The sequence below is a fragment of the Cyprinus carpio genome, chromosome B3, assembly GCF_018340385.1.
Source record: "Cyprinus carpio isolate SPL01 chromosome B3, ASM1834038v1, whole genome shotgun sequence".
Classification (NCBI taxonomy): Eukaryota; Metazoa; Chordata; class Actinopteri; order Cypriniformes; family Cyprinidae; genus Cyprinus; species Cyprinus carpio.
Window position 1 is genome coordinate 14,447,369 of NC_056599.1, and position 21,237 is coordinate 14,468,605.

General features: G+C 36.7%; 1 protein-coding gene across 1 annotated transcript; it reads left to right on the forward strand.

The window, feature by feature from the left end:
• Window positions 1-16,971: 16,971 nt before the first annotated feature.
• On the forward strand, window positions 16,972-20,833 carry LOC109061869 (zinc finger protein 750-like). Its single transcript, XM_019078947.2, has 3 exons — window positions 16,972-17,358; window positions 18,368-19,647; window positions 19,786-20,833. The coding sequence occupies exons 2-3, from the start codon at window positions 18,416-18,418 to the stop codon at window positions 20,402-20,404; spliced, it is 1,851 nt and encodes a 616-aa protein (XP_018934492.1). The 5' UTR covers window positions 16,972-17,358; window positions 18,368-18,415; the 3' UTR covers window positions 20,405-20,833.
• Window positions 20,834-21,237: the final 404 nt, after the last annotated feature.

Here is a 21,237-nt window from a genome sequence, read left to right on the forward strand (position 1 = left end):
AAAAATGTGCCATTAAAGTATCAGAAAGCTTTCAAAGTATCAAAAATCCACCCTATGACCTGAGTCAGTAAATTGGAATAAGGCTGGAGAATGAATCAGATGTGTGACCAGTCTCAACAGATTTATTGAAAAGCACAGCCTCAAAAGACTGATTCATTTGCTGATTTGTTTTCTAGTTCAACTTGTTGACTCAAATATCATGAAGGTGAGTAAATTATGACAGAATCTTTTGAATTTTGGGGTGAATCATTTCTTAAATTTGTGTTGAAGTGGGATATGGATAAGGCACCTCTAGAATTTGATCTGGAATTTATAGTGGATCCTCCAACTCTTATGCCTCTGAAAGAAATGCTATGATCCACACATGAAAAATAATTTATAAAAATGACGTCAGTAATTTGTAAGGTGCTATATGTAAGATTGTGACTCTACTAAAGCAATACCATAATATGTTTGCAGATATTTAAGAAACATGCTAAGTTAACATACTTGTTTATCTGAAAAACAATGCTGCAGTCAGTTATTCTCCTTTGAAATGTGCGTTCGAGGCTGGAATGTCTGTCATTGTTTTGGTTTGTGAAACCTGCGCACTGCCAGTTTACCCAATTGTATTTCTGCACCCCGGGTTGCCAGTTGGCAGAAAACACAGCGTATTTAATTTAGTTCATCGTCAAGTGCGCTCGTTCCTGTTTGTGTCATCAATCTGGCAACCTACGTGTGCATCAAGTCTGAGGAGGAGGGACCGGGTGAAAAAACCCTCTCCAGTATTTTGAATTTGGACTGCAATACCTAGTTCAACCACTCAGTGTCAATCTTACAAACAGCATCCTTAAACAGAGAATCACTACTCAACTAGATTGTTTCTACAGTGTTGTAAAGTAAGCTTAACTCTGTGGTTTAGAGCCACCACAAGTCCTTGTTCTGGGAAATCATCATTTAAAAAAAAATATTCACTGAGCTCCAAGATGTTTTACTTAAGAATTTAATGATGACAGGTCGGATACTATTAGATGGACAATGTTATCTGACAGCAGGGAGGACATATGGACACTGTCCCTGACGAACATTTCTTTGCATGGAAAAATTGAAAAAAGTAGTGTGATTTATAAATATTCATCAGAGACTTATATTTGCTGAACTGCTTGAACTGATTCACTGAACTGAATCTTTGGTGAATGCAACGTATCAAAGGTAAAGTAATTTCCTAATGAAATTTAAATATGAGATGCTTTTTAAATGATCTCTGTCATAACTCTTTCATTCTCATGAGTTGCAAGACAAGAAGGGATAGCAAAATTAGTTTACTCTTTAGCAAACCCACTGGTCATATAAAAAGCACATTAAATACAGTACAGCATTTATAATGTTGCTTAATTTTATATTTCCAGCAAAACAATTATAAATTTAGACTACCCTGAGATCTTCAAACTGCAGCCCCTGACCTGTACACACACATCCCCATTAAACACACATATGTGTTATTATATTATTACTAATAGTTGACCAGTATTATCAATAGCCCCTTTTCACACAGTAATAACAGTAAACTGCCATGATTACTGGAACGACTTTAAATACAAAATACAATACATGCCGATAAATACAAAAATGTGCTGTTCACACAGGCAGCAATGTTCCCTATTTTTACCAGTAAAGCACCATTCACACATCCGTTTCAAAATACTGGTAAATTCTGTGACATTATTAACCAGAAATGACCTTTTATGAAGGAAATGACCTCATCTGCACTTCCTGGTGTTGTGTTTGTATACATGGGATTATTATGACAGCTCATCTATTTCACTGTTGCAATGCGCTGTAGAGCTAGCCAGTCTTCATATTTTTTGAGAATGCCGTATTAAACATATTTTCTGGTAACTGATGGTTTCTGTGCCCCAACATCCACTAATGTATCACCCACCAGTGGATGAGTAATGCAGGAAGCAGCATCTGGATGTCAGATGTGGTTTGATGCAACAGTCCCACACTACGAAATGTTCTCACATAAAACCTCTTCAGTGGCCTAAATAAGTTACCCTGGCCACCAGAGTTGGCCTGGGCACTCTGAACCAATCACAGAGCTGATTCCTGTGGGTCTGCACTGTGGCGATGTCACTTTCCCTAATACAGGAAACAAGAAACGACCATTAAAATTAAAAGTCCTCATCATAATCCTCCAATAAGCCCAATGTCAACACTCACCAATTAATGTCACCAAGCAAGGCCATGACATCAGCCAGCACCTGATCATCGTCAATGACATCATCGTAGGTCAAGAGCATCTCGTATACCTGGCTGTCGTCTTCCTGATCTTCAGACCCAAGAGAGACAATGTAGTCAGAATTAAATACGGGGTACAACACGAGTGCCTAGGCTAAGTCTGTACTAAAGTGGCCTGCTAATGTTCTCAGCACAGGGAAGGGGTGACAGAGCAACATCAACAGCTGCAATAAGACCTTCTTCCTCACATCACCCTTGAACTGCACCTTTCCACAGAACCCATGGTCAAAGAACCAATCAGAGAGAGAGCTCAGACATAATGACCAATCACAAGAGATTACACTAAAACCAGGAGACACATTTGAAATTACATTTTTAGAGTGATTAAATCAAAACTTCAAAAAGTTGAAAATGGTTCATAAAACAATGTTTGAAACCTTTTTTAGTCAAAAATGTAAAAAAAAAAACCTATGCCTATGTTTTTTTTAAAGTAATAAAAAAAATAGTTTAGTTTAAAACTTTTATAAATGTATGAGGTGATGAGGAACTGATACAAATGATTTATCTAAAGTAATATGTTTAACATATAAAATTAATAATTGTTCATTACAATCACTTTATCAATTATTTTCTTTTTATTTAAAAAAAAATGAGAATAGTGCAAACTTTGATGAAGCGATTGTATTGACTGATTATTAAAAAGTATTAAGTTAGTTAGTTAAAATAACCAATTAACTAATAGAAATTACCATAATTCAAGTTGATTGATTACATTAAGTATTAAAAAGTATAATTTTTTTTCAATGCTATGTTTATATATGCAAATGACAAATTATGTAAGTAAATCTGCGCTAATTTGTATACATTTCCAAAAATAAATCTGAACACTGGATTTTTATTTTTATTTTATTTTATTTTATTTTATTTTATTTTATTTTATTTTATTTTATTTTATTTTATTTTATTTTATTTTATTTTATTTTTATTTTTTGACAGTTTTTAGATAGGAGATTTGGGCAAAAAATATGTTTTCACTATGTTTTTAAGAAAAAAAAAGTATAAAATCAGGCAAACGATATGAACAAACTTCTCTGTAAAAACCTTCAGAATACAGATAGGAATACAACTTTAAGGTTTGTTGTGTGAAAGTGCTACTAAAGTGTCGAGAAAAAAAAAAAAAACTTTAAAGATATCCATTATATTTGAAATCTAGAGATAAAAAAAGAAAAAAAAAATGCCCTTGAAAAAGTATTTTGGATGTTTCTTTCCACTAATATGCAACAAGTCCAAATAGCTCAAATTCTTAAAATTGACCAGTGCATAAAACAATTTGTTTGCCTCTAGTGTCTTGCCTTTACAGTATTAACAAAACATATGCTAATTTATAAAATGTATTTTTAAAATGTTTAAATTATTTAAAACAATTTTGATTATTTCTAAGGTGGACACCCAACTTGTCAAGGACCCATATCTCTGCATAGTGTTGGAAATGCAACTTACACAGCAATACTTGACAACAACTTCTGGACATCTTTGGACTTCTTGATTTCCTCTGTACAGAGCGACAGTAGCTCTCCACAGAATAGATGACTGAAAACAGAGAAATTACATCGGAATATAACAAACCAACACACACATCCACCCTTAGCATCCTCGCTTCAACACATGACTTGGCCGGGCTCATCTTAAGCTCTCCCAAAGGCTCTTTCTGTGTGTTTCTGTCATGATATCATCTCTCCTGCCGAGCTCTGGATGGTTTGTGTATCTGAGCCAAGGGAGGCAGTAATGTACACTGGGCTTTCCCACGCTCACCTCTCCTCGCTGGCCAAGAGGTCAAAGCAGCATTGAGCCAGGAGTTGGTCCACCATCTTCAGCAAAGGTACAGGCACTGGAATAAATATAAAATATAATCTTATCATTTAGTTTGCAGCCATCAAGTTCCAAAAAAGCCAAAAATAGACATTACCACATTGCTATTTAATATATAAAGCATTTTATGTGTATTGTGTTGTAGCCTTTTCAGGCTGTTAAACCTATCTAAAGGTCTTACTCTGTGTATTTGTTTGCACAAATGATCGTGTAAACTCAAATTTTTGTAGTACCGTACTGTAAGGTGCTGCACATGTGCCTTCCATGCCATATTTATACAAAACAGTTTTATCTTGCAAATGCTTTGATAAAGCATGAATTATAAAGTAATCAAGTATTCATTATTATGTATGACTCCCCTGTAGCAGTGTGTTATTGTGTGTGTGAGGGGTCAGATGGGGCACGATTATGTGCGGTATCAGTCCAAACTCTGCCGTGTGATCCAGAGGGAGCAGAGCTTCAGGGAGAAGCTCCATCATTCAGCATCGAGTCTGTGAGAACTGCTCATTTCTCCAGCAGTTTTGGCTCGCAGAGATCACACAGTTCCAGGCTGAAGGTGAGAGCGTAACCTCTGCTGTGGCTCTAATCAAAAGTCTGCTGGTTTGTGGTGGTGGGGGGGTCATTTATAGGTCCAGTTGGCAGATGAGTTGACATTTACTATGCGCAAAGCGCCTGTTAAAGGCCTTCACATTATTTTTTTCTTCATCAACAAACACTGGTGGCTATAAATAACAAAAGGGCTTAATATCATGCTCTCCCAACAGCCACTGGAGCACGGGCACTGAGCCTAAAACACTAACAAAGTGGAACAAAGGACAGATGGAGAAAGAAAATCTACTTCTACAGTACCATACTTTATATATAAAAATAAGAATTTACAACCTGAACTAACCTGGTTAGTTAGGTCAAACTACCTGATATGTATTTGATTACTTATTTTTTTTTTTTTTTTTTTTTTTTTTATTTCCCTGTATTTGGTTGATCTGCATTATCTGTTTTGCATTTGCAAAATATTTGAGAATTTATCCCTATAAAATAAAAAATGTGTCAAGTCATTGGCATATATAGTGCAAATACATTATTATGTTAATTATGGTTTAAATATGCAAATACTGTGTTATTATGTGTAATAATAATAATAGTGGGAAAAAAAACATACACTACCATTTGCAAATTAGATTATTTATAGTTTCTACAAAAAAAATCAACATTAATAATGAAAAAAATTTTTATTGAGCAGCAAATCAGCATATTAAAATGATTTCTGGAGGATCATGTTGCACTGAAGACTGGTGTAATGATGCTGGAAATTCAACTTTGTGTCGCAGGAATAAACTACATTTTAAAATATATTCAAATTGAAAACAGCTATTTTAAAATTAAAATAATATTTCCCAATATTACTGTTTCTGCTGTAACTTTGATCGTAAATAACATTTCAAAACTTAAAAAAAAAGTACAAAATTAAAAGTAAAAAAAAAAAGTTAAAATTAAAATGTAAAAAAAAAAAAAAAAAAAAAATCTATCGACCATTTTGAATGGTATTGTATAGAAATGTGGGAAACACATAACAGCAGCTAACAAAACAGGAGAAAACAAGAAGGAGCGTATAGGAAAATGCTTAAAAAAGAAGAAACCTTAAAGAGTAAAGGAGAAAGGAAATGATCAAGTGTATGAGCTGGAGACTGAAGATCCCTTCGGGGCCCTCAGTCACCACCGAAAGCATGAGCGCAAATGTGAAGGGACACGGTGCCAATCCCGCTTGCTCTGTTCCAGCTAAATTTGTTTTGAATGAATCCTGGCCCACTGGAGGAGCTGTGGTTTCACCTCAAAGCCGTTTACACCCTGTGCACTTTGAGGCCAGGATGGGCATAGACTTGCATTTGAGGCTAAATTTCAGTTTATTTAAACACATGTCAGGAATTTTCTTAAAACACCAAGAAGCGTTTCAACACCAGTTTATTTTCGAAAACCCGAAATAACGGACCACTTTTGTGTTGCAACTCTTGCAAATCTGAAATGAAGCAATGCAAAGTAATACTACATGGTCTAATAGTCTCACTTTCCCTGAAACTGCTCACACTCCTGACAGAGGTCACTACAGACAGACTCTCTGGAGAACAGAGTGTTGACGGCTCCCTCTGTTGGTCACTGCTGTGTCTTTTATCACCATGCAATTTATTCGAATTGATCCATTTCTGTGACCTCACTGTTCGCCTCATATGGAAATACTGATGGCTGTGGTCTGGTTATGTTGTAGATTTATTTTTAATCAAAATTTTCAACCAGGGGTCTTTGAAACGCATTCCAGGGGCTCCAATGAGATTTTTCTGAAATGTATTATTATTATTATTTTGAAAAAAAAAAAAAAAAAAAAAAAAACAACACTGTATGTTTTTACAGCAATAATGCATTCAATGAACCTTTATAAAGGTTAAATTTCTGTTTATAACAAATTACGCTGTAAGCCTCAAAAGGGAAAAAAGTGGTGGCTGAGGGTGAATTGTGTTTTAATGCTTTTGTTTATGTGGTGCAACCTACTGTAGATTTGGTGAGGCCACCCACAGACACAGTGAGGCCCAGGAGCGTGTGGTACTGGTACTGATGCAGCCGCAGAAGCTGCGTGATGTGAGGGAAGGCCTGTGATGCAGCATTCCAGTTCAGGGAGTTTCCCGTCTCTCTGCGGCCCATGTGAAAAAAACACCAGAGGTCAGAGATAAACATGTGTGAAGCATTTGGGCCGGGTCTCTTTTTCAACTACAGTTAAAACTGTAAGCAGTGAAAATGAAAATCTGTACTTTCCAGAAACTTCAATGCAGAAGAGCACTTCCCAGATTTAATTACATAATGTAAGCCAAGTTAATGCCTGACACATTTGATCTGTTGCACGCAACCCAGAGAGGTGTGGGGAGATGCCAATATACAAGATGTGAACAAAACAACAGACTTCCACACTAGAATAAAGGACACAGAATAGTATTAATAATTAATTTGTGCTTTACATTGAATAAATTAGACCAATCTTTAATGACTGAACAAATATCCTGCAATATTTTATGGCAAATATATATATATATATATATATATATATAGTATATATATTATATATATATATATATATATATATATATATATATATATATATATTTTTTTTACTATCAGAGAGGATACGCAGGAAAACTAATAGTTAGATACACAGTCATAGAGATTCAGGATTTGAAGCCCTTAATTCTACTTCACTTGAATCTTTATCTTCTTATTAAAATCGAAGGGAAAACACCATATCAATATGTTCTCTAAAGTAAGAAGCACACAATGAGTTGTACCAGCAGCTGTTTAAAAATACAACTTACAAAGGATTTACATTACTTTTTTATTCATTTTACACACTCACACACAAAGCTTAACTAGAATATGGAAATTACTTTTACTGTACCTTCTGATCACACTGTAAAAATGGGATGTTCTTCTTGTTTTCCAGTGCAAATATCTACAGATTTTTAAATTAAGATACACTGAGAAGCGAAACGACAGAGAGGAGGCTTGTATTCTGTGAAATTTTGTTTATGAAACAAATCTGTCAATAGAGTCAGATAAATCAACTTAATTCAAAAGTAGTACAAGTTTTTAGACCCCACTGACACATGCTTGTTTATGTTTTAAGCATAAACTCACTTTATTGTGTGTGTTCAATTTCTCATAAAACAAGACTTCTACTATCTTTAACTCTCAAAATGTCTTCATGTCTATCTACACTTTACATAAAGTCTTGATTTAAGGACGTTTAAATATTTGAACTGGAAAAAATATATTTCATCAGTTATTCATTTGTAAAAGGAGAATTAAGACTGTTTAATACCTGCAGAAACCTTTCTAGAGCAAACTATACTATTGGGTGAAAAGAAAATACTAAAATATTATATTAATGTGGTATATAAATCAAAAATAAAATAAATAGTGAACTGAAGATATTATGAAATTAGAACTATAATAGAGCCATAAATAAAAATTGAAAAATAAATGAAGTTTCTAATGCTAGGGTCAATGGTGGACAATCTTTAGTGTTGTATTTTATAGGAAATATATTACAGAATTTTTAATAGAAGCCGTTTTGTTTAAATTTTCTAGGTAAACATAAAGCTTTGGACAAATTTCCTAACATTTTAAATCTGCCATAAAACAAACAAACAAAAACATTGGAAACACTTTAGTAGAGACCAATTCTAACTATTAAGTAGTTGGTTATTAGCATGTCTGTTATTAACATATTGGCTGTTTATTAGTATATAAAACACATATTCTGCATGACCATATTCTATCCCTATCCTACCCAATATCTAAACTTATCAACTACCTTACTATCTATTAATAAGCAGCTAATTAGGAGTTTATTGATGCAAAAGTTGTAGTCAATGTTTTTTTTTTTTTTTTTTTTTTTTTTTTTTTTTTTGCAATAATTAGACCTTAAAATACAGTGTAATCAAAAAATTTAATTCTTAATTAATTACTGATTATACTTGGGCTATCAACTTACGTCAAAAACTGTATAAATTGAACATTTCAATGCAATTGATACGCTATAACAAGCAATTGATTATCTGGTGCAGTACATTTGCTATTTTCCTCAAATTCATCTTATTTTGAAGTGAAGCACCCTAACACTTGGATTGATGCATAAAGCATAAATGATGTTTTCTGATCTGATCAATTCGCCTGTTAGTATAATGGCACAAGTATCAAAATACACAGCCACACACATTTTTGCATATCCTAAATACAGTGATTTGAAGTGAGCTGTAAGGTGTGTTAGTACAACTAGACTGTATTAACAGGCTCCCAAGTATGATTACACCCCTGTGGCACTCACTGAGGGAAGATGCTCAGTAGCTCCTCCCGGTGGAGGATGTGAGGTACTGCGGGGTCTGTGCTGTGAAGCAGACGCAGGAAAACAGTGCTGGCGTAGGCTCGGTGGCGGTCGATCTTCTCTGCAGCCTGCTGAGCCAGGCAACGCATCATACGCTGAACTCTACACAAAACGACATAAATATCTGTGAGCGGTCTGCAATGGTGCATTACGTTTACGGCGACTAAATTTAAAGGGTTAATTCACCCAAAAGTGAAAATAGTGTCGTCATTTACTCACCTCAAGTTGTTCCAAAACTGTAGAAATTTTCTTTCAGCTGCTAAACACAAAAGAAGATGAGAAGGTTGGCAACTGGTAGCCATTGACTTCAATAGTATGAATAAATAAAAAATACTATAGAAATCAATGGGGACCAGATACTGTTCGTTCACCCACATTCTTCAAAATATCTTCTTTTGTGTTCAACAGAAGAAGAAAAACTCATATAGGTTTTAAAAAAAAATATATATAGGACTTTGTTTTCTATTTTGGGTGAACTCTCCCTTTAAGCAAGATTGACAGAGGAGAAGAGCTCTGGAGCACATGCCACCACCAGCAGGGTCAGGTCCATAAGGCTGCTCACTGCTGCCGCACTCACCCTAAAATAGAACAAGAGCGAAGAGTCGGAGCTACACCATGACTGTCAAACTGCTTTCGGAGAAACACAGGCACACAAAAGATGCTTCAAATATCTGATGACACTTTGTTAGTCACGAAGGCATTAAGAAAACTGCACATGTTGTTTGCTGACACTTCCAGCGTCATGTTGAAGGTTTGTTGTGCCTGGAGGCACCTCTGGGGTATGTGAGGAATGCGTCACTCGTGGGGCAGCGAGGGCAAGGCTGGAGAGCAGCGGCAAACATTATGTTTAGTGTTACATTTAGAAGTAAACTTCCGGGCAAAGTGAGTAAAATTTACAATCAGCCAAATCTAAAAAAAAAAAAAACAAAACAAAACTAAATTAATTAAATGAATACATTAGGACTATCAATAACTAAATAGATTAAATTACATAATTAGTCAGATAATTAGATAAATTAAATACTTATTTTTTTTTTATTTATTGCCTAAATTTTATTGCATTATTTTACCATTAATCACATTAAATGATTACATTAAACTGGTTCAACTCATCACTATATAATGAGAACATAATGATTATAATACAATATTTAAATTTTATTAAATCATAAAATGAAACAAACTAATACAACTACATAATAATATATTAATAATAATAATAATAATTATAATAATAATAATAATAATTTACACATACATTTAGTCCTTTTTTGAACTTGGTTTCTCCCAAGGTTTTTTTCTCCATTTCTGTCACCGATGGAGTTTTGGTTCCTTGCCACTGTCGCCCTTGGCTTGATTAGTTGGGGACACTTCATTTCTTGCAATATTATTGCACAGACACTATTTTTACAGAACTGAACTGAGCTGTATGATGACGTTTCTAATCTGTATTGTATAAAGCACTATATAAATAGAGGTGACTTGACTTGATACTATTACAAATTGTGCAACACAAGTATGCACCTCTATAAAGGCATGTGAACGTACCAGGCCCCTACGACCCCTCAGCTGTCCATACTGTAGTCGTTCATACAGCCCAGCAAGGCTTCATACACAGGCCTTATGTTGTCCTCACACAGGACACGGTTGGAGCTCCCTCACGCACACACTCCTACATCTACACACACCCTGAGAAGCACAAGAAAGCACAGGACACATGGACATGCAATGCAAGATGGGACAAAGCAGTGAACTGAGACATGAATTTCAGGTCCTGCAGGAAGTAGCAGGCGTTGACCGAGCTTAAGCTCAGGCAGACTGGTTCTTCAAGTGCAAAGGAGACATAAAAAGGTGTTTCTCACTGAGACATGGCTGTGACCACATCCCTCCTGGCTTCTGTTAGACTTTCCCCTTTCTGCACTACCTTACAGGCGGCCTGGAGCCCAGGCAACATCTAGGGAACAAGTTCAGATACGGACTTGAGCAGGTGCGACAAACGCAGCCACAGCGTGTCAGAACCTCGGGACTCTCCAGGGCCGACAGGTATTGACTAACCAGCTGATCTGTATGGCAACAAATGGATGTAAACAAACAATAAATTGCCAAAAGTATGTGTACACCCAAAAACACACCCAAGTACTTATTCAGAATTTCATATCAAAATCACAAACATTAATCGCTCCCATTGTTTAAAGTGCATTCGTCTTCAAGCTGTCTCTTTTAGCCAGTGCCAACCAGCTGCAAGAAACCAGAATGTAGATGAACTCAAATCCATGAAACAATCACTCCTCCGTGAGACATTTGTGGAAGCAGTAGTAGTAGTAGTTATGTATTCTGATCGCCATGTTAGCATCTAAGTTTATCTTTATGGCAAATACAGAGATGTGATAAAATAAGAGTCACTAGAGTTAAAATAACAAGATAAAAACCAAGCAAACAGAAAAATACAGCAGTTAAAATGATAAAAGATTTTTAAAAATGCAAATATAAAGAGGTTTGGTTGACTCCCTGGTAACTGGGTCATCTTCAAAAGGCATCTTGGAGAGGGAGAGAGATTTTCAATAAGGCCACAGACTGAAACAAAAACGATGAGAAAACCAGATCAGGGTGTAAAAAGGCAATAACTGGGTCTCTGTTTTGTTGCATTGTAACGTGAATGATTCTTAGACATATTTTTCTGTCTACTAATCCACTAATTCTTAAGACACTGAACAAAATGTGTCTCTAAAATTAATGTCAATAGTTTTAAAAATGGCAAAATTTCCACTTTGAATCAAATCAATTCCCAATGAGTCTCGAATAAATTTACCATTTCAATCCTTTTGATTTGATCTCTATCAAAATAGTGTCATTAATAATATATCTGACATCTCTTAACCACCTGTAATCATATCACAAATGTGCACTTACGATAAAAATATATAATAAACTTTATAAACACAAATAAGTATTTCTTAAAGAAGTGGCAGACTTACAAATCAATTTAAAGAATAAACTTCTTCTAAACTTAACGGCTATTTTCTTCATATTTTTTTTTTTTAAATTTAGATTCAATATAAGAATTTTTCGTATTCCCAAAAACATCCCTTAAGAATCTTCCTATCTTAAAATTGTTCTCAAGACAACACTTAAGAATTTTAATTCTTAAAAAAATAAATCTTAACAATTCTTGGAAATAAGAATTTGTTATTAATCATTATAACATAACACTAGACATATTACTAGGGATGTGCACAAGTACTTTCAAATGACCCAATAGATCAGCAATGAAAATTGTGCATTCAAATTTCACTTGGTCTTTTTGTGTAGAGGGTGAAGGAGATGTGTTGAGTTTGGTATATATTAACAGAAATACGGAGCTGTTCTCACCAGTGTAGGCCATGCATTCAGGAGCCCAGATAGTTAGATTGTGCAGAGCTTTTGTGGCCAGCTCTCTGATCACCCTGATCAAAGAAAATACAGCCTCAGTTAAAAATATAGTGACTGACTTTCATAGCCACCAAGTGGTCAATTAAGGGTTTGGTGAACAACTGATAGTGGCCTGGAGCAGCAAAAAATGGACATAGACTGAACATGCATGCAGAGCAAGACGTGTCACTGATATTGTTTTATGATAATGTCTTGCATTCTTCTACAGATTGCACAATCAGTCAAGAAACCATCGAAACATGCTGCCTGTGCACTGTAAATTACTTTACGCTTAAAGGTATAGTTCTTCCTTTGGCATAATTTCTTCCAAATTTCTAAAAAAAAAAAAAAAAAAAAAAAAAAAAATGCAATTAAAGTAAACAGACCTAGAAGTCTTGTATACTATACCAGTGGTTCCCAACCCTGGTCCTTGAGGCACCCCAACACTGCACATTTTGCAGGTCTCCTTTCTTTGACACACCAATCTCAGGTCTTGGAGTCTCTACTAATGAGCTGATGATGTGAATCAGGTGTGTTTGAATAAGGAGACATGTAAAACGTGCAGTGTTGGGGTGCCTCCAGGACCAGGGTTGGGAACCACTGTACTGTACTATTCCAAGGCTTTTAAAGTCATACAATAACTTAATGCGAAGAACAAACCAATAGTTGTTATATTCACTATACTGACTGTTATCCACTGCAACCAGATCATTGAGTTACTGAGTCAAGAACTTTTTTAAACTGCACATCCGATACACTGAAAAGATTCGGATTGTTCACAACCAGAAACTGCTACTTTTTATTTCACATGAATGCACAAAGGCAACCTGATGAATGCAATATAATGCATGAGTAATATTAACTAATTTTAAAGTGCTTTTGCATCCTATTTGAAGCTTCAGCCTTCATTTACTGTAATTGCAATTGTTTTTTACTTTTCTGTTCCACTGAAGAAAGAGTCATACAGGTTTGAAACAGGTTTATTTACTCAAGTTTGAGTTAATAATGACAGAATTATAATTTTTTGAGGGAACTTTTCTAGGTGAAAGTGTCCCAAAAGTCAGAGGGGACCATAGATGATTTATTATCCTTAAGGATATGTTTTGTTTTGTGAAAATATTTGCATATACACTACAGTTCAAAAGTTTAGAGTCTTTTTTTAATGTTTTTGAATAAAGCCTCTTATGTTCACCAGGGTTGCATTTATTCAATCAAAAATACAGTAAATCTGTAATATTGTGAATTTGAAATGACAGTTTTGTTTTTTAAATATATTTTGTGATATATGGAATGAAAGTTCACACACTCCAAAATCAAGAAAAATAAATAAATAATAATAAAAAAAAATAATAGTGTAGTTTCATGCAATGACACAGTTTCTGAAAGCGTCACTAAGCTCATAGAAACAACCTTTGACTGCTGATGAAATTAGAACAGGACTCGACAGGCCTACAGCACGGGTGCCAAATGGCGACCGAAACCCACGACAACAGACGAAACCTGGCAGCACAGTGGGGTTAGGGAGGAGGGAAGTTATGGGGAGGGCCAACAAACTGAAGTGCACAGTCAGTTACACACAGGCCCACACTTGTCCCAAACAGGGAGGGGGGCCCCGTCTTAGCATCTTTCAGCTGTCATTCTCGTAATATCATTATGTTTTTATGGTGACTGAAAGGCTTACTGTTGAACCTGGGAGGGAGAAAATGCTTTCTGCTGATGAAACTCTTTCGCTGAGCTGAATCACCACTACATCACCACACAAACAGAACACGGAAGAATTAGTAGAAGAATTACAAAATACAGTTACGCAGCAAAGTTAAATACAGCAAACCCCTAACCGTAAGTCTGAGTGGTAATAATACAAGCAAGCACCACAATTAAAGCAAATAGACAACTTTCTCATGGGACACCACAGAAAATGTTAGCTATCTGAAAAAGATCCATTAAATAATGCTTGCTGTCTTGTACCAGAGAGATCTGGACTTGATCCAAAAACATTTCATCTAAGCGATAAGAATACAATGATTGGTGATAAAAGACCAACATTATCTTTATATGTCGACCACATCAAATCTGTGCACTTTTACCATCTTTAAATCCATTCTGCAGATTTTCCCCCCAAATCAGTAATGTGTATCAAAGCAGCACTGAAACTTGTGTGTCAATGTTTGTTGAAATTGCAGTGCATTTTATACCCTTGGCAGAAATAAAGACTGTCGATTCATATTTCACTCAAAAGCATTCATAAGACTTGATATATAAAGCCATAAAGTCATATAGACTACAACATTTGGCTTCTACTGTGTTTCTTTTTCATTATTTGAATCTACAGTAGACAACCTAAAAAGAGCTCATTAAAGATTCTTTTCCACCAAAAAAAAAAAAAAAGGTTTTTGGACTGAAATATGAATGCAATTTTCTGACTAAATTATGAGCTTTATGAGGTTTATCTTTTTTTTTTTTTCAGATTTGGTAAAGCAGTATCTTCTACTCTTTGTTCCCTGGGTACAGTTTATGGTTGTTGCTTCTCACTCCATTTTAAATTTACAAGAAAACAGACTACACTATATATCCTCAGTAGGGAGAGGTTATGAGCTGTGAGAGGTGTATGAACTGGTTTTAAGGCGGTAAATAACTACAGCCAGGCGAACAGGTATGAGAAGAGGCTTTTGCCTTAACTTTCCTCCTGGAAGATGTTCACAAAGTAAAATAGAACACTCGGTTCTTGAGATGGAATTGTGTCAAACAGCAGTTTTCTTTCAAATATAATTTGCTGTGACAGGAATTTTCTTAAAATAATTACCAGGTAGTGTGGTGAAAAAGGTCCATTCCCTTACCACATTCTGTACGGCTTGCTGACTAAAAAACAAAGAGCGCTCAGTATAGGGGCTGCAGCCTCACTAATCAAATTCCACAGCCTAACCTAACCTAACTTACAAAACACAAAAGGTATTTTCATTGGAGAGAAAGTGTAACCATAAGGTCAACAGAGCCACCCAGGCTGAGCTGTCATTTTCACCCGTCACTGACATCAGATCAGCTCTCACCACAGTGGGTTCTGGTGGAAAGAGCTTTCATCCTGGAGAACATACAAAAACATCTTCACAAAGATCTAAGAAAGGTCACTCCAAATGCTTGAATAAATAGTGGGCGTACGGGAGTCAGTTTCCATCAAGGGTTGAGAAAAAACATTTAAAACTTGACCTGATCCATTGAACCACCACACAGGAAATCTAATGAACTGGACTATTTAAAATAATGAATAACATAAGTTTACTCTCTTTAAAAAAAGAGCCAACGATAATATTAAATATTACAGTCCGCAGCAAAAACTGAATGGGACAAGCTATTTACCAAAAGTAAATTAATTAGCACTAATGAGCAAATTAAATAAATGGCATAAATAACACATATAATGTCTCAGTAAAGCACAGTGGCTGAGGTGGTGGTGGGTTCATACCTGGAAATCTGGTTGACATAAGGCTTCAGTTCACTTGGGTCAGAGGCTCGGGCGAAAGCCCAGCACATGTAGCAGGCGGCATCTCATACGTTTGATAGCAAAAACTGCATGGCCCCCTTTTCTCATCATATGTCAGAGCTTTTAGAATCACAGGCACCACTATAGAATACAAACAAAATATTAGTACACAAAAGTAATTAGTTTTGTAATCAAAAATATTTCAAGATTCATATATGAATTTATTTGATCAAAATACAGTTAAAACAGAAATATTGCCCAATACTATTATAATTTCAATGTATTTTATAATGTAATTTATTTCTGTGGTGCAAAGCTGAATTTTCAGCATCACTACTTCACACTCTTCAGTCTTCAGTGTCACATGATCCTTCAGAAAGCATTCTAATATGCTGATTTGATGCTCAAGAAACATTTCTTATTATTGTCAGTGTTGAAAGCTGAGCTGCCTAATGTGCTGCCTACCTGTGCTGAAACTACAGGATTCTTTGAAGAATAGAAAATTCAAAAGAACAGCAATTATTTGAAATAAAAGTCTTTTGGAACATTAGAATTGTCTTTATCAACACTTTTGATCAATTTGATGCAACCATAAAAGTTTTAATTGCTAAAAACATATCTTTTAAACTTTTTTTTTTTTTTTTTAGATGTGATTTAGATTATTGAACAGTCTTAATAAAATGTGAGTGGTGCATAAATAGACGCACACACAAGAGGGAAAGAGTATTGATAGTTGACCTTTGGAAGAACCTCATTACTTGGAACGGTCTTCTAAAATCTTAGGTGGAGCCGAAATTAAGTTTATGATTCATGCTGTATATGCAAATAAATGTGAACCAATTTTTCAAAACAACACTAAAATCATTAAATTTGGTTGAATTACATGAAGCTCCAGATCTGGCAAAAAATAACTGCATTTTCATAACCATGCTGAAAGACATTTCATATCAGGTACAGCGCACATTTGGATTCATGCAAATCTCACTGGTTGTCCTCAATATCTCCACACCCCTCTGACAACATCCTCAAACCTGCTTGACACCTAACTCTACCACTCCTGGGCTAATTCAACCATTCAGGCAAACAAAAGCCACAAACAGTCTTGTCTGGCTTCTCATCCATGTGGATTCTCACTAGCAGGTGAGAGAGGAGGCAATCTAGCAACGTATCGTGGCTTGGGGCTTGCCTAATATCAGGCACATTGATGCTGCCTCAGGGCTCTACTGCTTGGGCATAGACTCCACCCCACAGAGTCAACACCTCAGAGAGAACGTGAGAGACTCATCAGACTCATCAGAAACTAGACGGAGCACCTAAACGAACAGACACCCGCTCTCAAGGACAACAACGTCAGCCAAACTGTTCCACTGTGGGACCATCATATGATTCAGGAGGTCCGCTGTGGACATACATCCATCAACGATACATTCAACATCCCAAACGTCAAGTCTAAATACAGGTAAGGGCGCAGTTTCCAATGGTAACTCTTTTTATTGCTGTTCACATGTACTTTTAGCATTTGTAAAGGCTGAATTGCTGATGTGCTTCATAGCAGGTGTTTCAGGGGTAGATCTAAAGTGCTGACTATAGATGCACCTGCTAGACTACATCTGGTAGAAAATATTCTAAAGTATTTGGCATGTGGTTGTACATATACTCATAATATTCAGTCTATCTCTTAATAACCAAAGAAATCCAAAATCTCTTATTATGCTGAAATCACAAGATATCGGTGTACCCATAAAATAATGACTAAGAACCAAACAACAAGGAAACAAGACATAAAACGTAAATTTCACAATACAAAAATCCTTTTAATTTGTGCCTTGAGGAGGGAGCAGTTTCGTATGAAACATGGGAGCCAAAACCTGAGCCACCACTTCTTGCGACAGCTTGTGACAAACAGGTTCCTTAAGGTGGAGTCATTTTCTGCATAACTTACTCTTTCTTCAGTCTTCTGCTTCCCAATACAAACCTTCAGGCCTCAAAATCTTTGCAAAGTTACCGGACCATTAGGTATCCTGATTTTAGTGCAGAATTGTCAAAGTAATTTCCTTCAAGTACTGAAGGAGTCCAGTTGGTTACAGATGAATTGTTATAACAGATGAAATATCACTCCAATAGCTCTGGTAGCTTCTCTACATTTACAGTGTAAGTGAGATAAATTTTTAAATGTCTGGAGTTTGTATCCTGCAGGTAAGGTCATGGGAAACAGGTGTATGTGGTTTCCCACGCCATCAGGTTTTAAAAAGGGAAGCATGTTCCTACAGGCCTACCCTTGCTTCGGCAGCGCAGCTAGAGCATGTCATGCTAACACGCAGGCCAACAAACAATACAGAACAGCTACAGCCAAGTTGAAAACTTTCTTTTTATTGGGTCACTACCTTTCTGACCCAACAAACAGATGATGCATTGCTCCAGGGTGTGGTAGAATGTTTAATTATTATTATTATTATTTATGTTGCCAGATAAGGCTGACAAACCACGCAGCATTGGATTTGAACATCTGCACCAGTATGGACACTCTCCAGGGAAGAAAACCAAAAAAACCCCATTACATTCCCCGCCCTCCTGGCAAACCTTTCAAATATCAGTGCTTCCAGTGTCCCTTCACCTGCAACATCAAGTCTCATCTCTTCAACCACATGAAGTATAACCTGTGCAAGAACTCCATCTCTCTGGTGTCTCAGCGCATGGAACAGACTGGGAAAACACCCAGAGCTTCCCAGAATAATTTCCCCTTTAACCACAAGAGTAAAGAGCCTTCCCTAGAAGATGAAGCCAACAAACCAATAGAAAGGATCAAAGACAAGGTTGAACAAGAGGAGATGGGTAAGGGAACAAGAGAAAAGAATGAAAGTCCCATCAAGGTGGTCACTAAAGATGTCCCAGAGCCAATCCGTGAGGTCAGGGACAAAAATGTGGACATGAACATTGGACAGAATAAAATATCTTCAGCATTCTCACCAGTTGCACGAACATGTGAAAGTGAAGCTCTCTCTCAGTCTCCACACAAAGATGATCAATCATCTTCAGCCATTCCTCAGTTTTACCACCAAATGGCACCATGGGTTCCACCTGCTTCCACAGCACCTCTTCTTCCTCTAATACCGGACTATCCCTCATACATGGTACCTGAGAGGCCCTTGCATTCTCTCTACACACCCTACTCACACAGCCAAGCAAACACCCCAGCCTACCAACTCACACCACGAGAGACCCAGAGACCTCTGGTTCCATCACCTTTGGTCCCACCTAGTACTTCCCTTCTCCATCCTTATCACTACAGATATGGCCATCCTATTATCCCTGGTCCACCGCTACCGTACAGCCTCTACCAACACCCTGAATTGTCCATGTCCTTACAGAGAACCAGGTATCTTCCTCTGGATGTGTATAGCAACAGATTTTATCCTCGCGAGTACGGAGGGCATCTAGTACCCCTATCACATCCTGACTCCTACAGTAGACTTCCTGAGGACAGGGCTTTCCAGGAGCACAGTACAGTAGATAAAGGTACTCGCCAGAGTCCTTTAGAAGGGTGTGCCGCCTCCGGGTCTCCAGACAGGCCTAGTACTGCAGATTTAACCCAGCGGATCCCTGTTTCATTTAGACAAGCTTCTCATGGGGAGTCACTCCCAATCAATCGATCACAGCATACTGATCCAGGGGCTACTATAGCAACTGAAATCTTACCCAATAAATCATGTGGACAACCTCAACAGAACATTTTACAAAAGAAAGACAGGTAGGTTAACTCTATGTAACACTGTACATCACAATCAAACAAAATAATATCTGGTTAGGCTGCCCACAAACAAATGAATGATTATGCTATTATTTATATAATTGGAAAAAACATTGGTATCTTGTCTTGTCTTTATAGGAATGAACCACAAACCACAGCTTCCGCAAGAAGCAGTGAGAGTTCTTCAGAAAAGGAAGATGAAGAAACTGAGGAGGAGCCAGGTCCTCTTAACCTTTCCAAGAAGGACCGGGCCATATCCAGCAACATGACACACCACTACCCTGACCGAGAGCTCCATTATGATTCAGAAAGTAGTCAGGATGAGGCACCGCTCAACCTCTGCCTCAGGGTACAGTCCAACAACCAAGCCTTGCCCAACACCACAGGCTCTGAAACTCCAGAAAAACAAACCATTATAAATGCTGAGGTATCAACAGTTGTTCCACCCAGAGAACAAGAAATAGACCCATGTGACCAGAGGCACACTGCTGCCTTTGCTTTGTGTCAGCTAGCTAGCTCAAAGGACATTGTCAATGACTCTTCTATTGGCCAACAAGAAACAAATGAGGGCCAGAACAGTCAAAGTCTTCCTTCCCCAGACAAGAGCCCAGTCAATGACATTCCAGACACACCAAAACAGAGCACACGGGCACTTGGACAAAAACGGACAAACAGTAGACCTCTGAGGCACACCACCAAAAGAGCAAAGGTCAAAGAACCTGCTCGAACTCAAAGAAAGAGGTCACAAAACTGCTGATTGAGAGATCTCAAAGTGTGGACTGCTGCAACTCAAATACAAAGGAGCAATGCTCAAGATCAATACTCAAGAGACTTTACAGGAAGACAAGTCTTCAATTATTATTCTATTTATGTCTTGAAAAAAATTGCTTGTCATTAGAGCTCAGAATCATGGGATCAATTCCAAGGGTACACGTGAACTGACAACTTTAATGTACCTGTAAGCTGCTTTGGACAAAAGCATTTGACTAATGCATAAATGTAAATATAGATAATCCCAAAATATTCTTAGTTTACAACATTAAGCACTGATTGGAAGAAAAAGGCAGCCCAGATTGTACACTGAGAATTGTGTGCACTTTGACAAACATGTAATAGATCATTAAAGGGAGCTGGGTGGTGGCATTTTGTTTTGTTTTTTTTAATAAAGGATCTTGTTAAACTTGAAGTGTTTGAATTAAGTGTTTGCATAAAGTTAATTATCTTTGCTTAAGAATGTGTTTGAAACTGAGTACGGTTTAGGGGATGTACAATGATTATAGCTATGATATTACAACTTGTCAGTGGAAAAGTAAAACTTAAATCAAATAGCTTCCAAACGGAATACAAAAGTTAAAAAAATGCAAGCCAAATATCTGAGAGATGGGAAGAAAGCAGCAGTCCTCTTTGGCCAAGCTCTACAAGAGCCAGGCAGGCTCCATGCCAGGCATTATCTGTTTCTTGGAAACTCTAATATGTGAAGACAGAAATGCCATTGAAAATATCTCACCAAGTGTTTGAAAATACTTAAGCCACAGTATAACATCCCGGCCTGCTGTTATATCATGCTGCACCTGAAACACTCTAAAATAG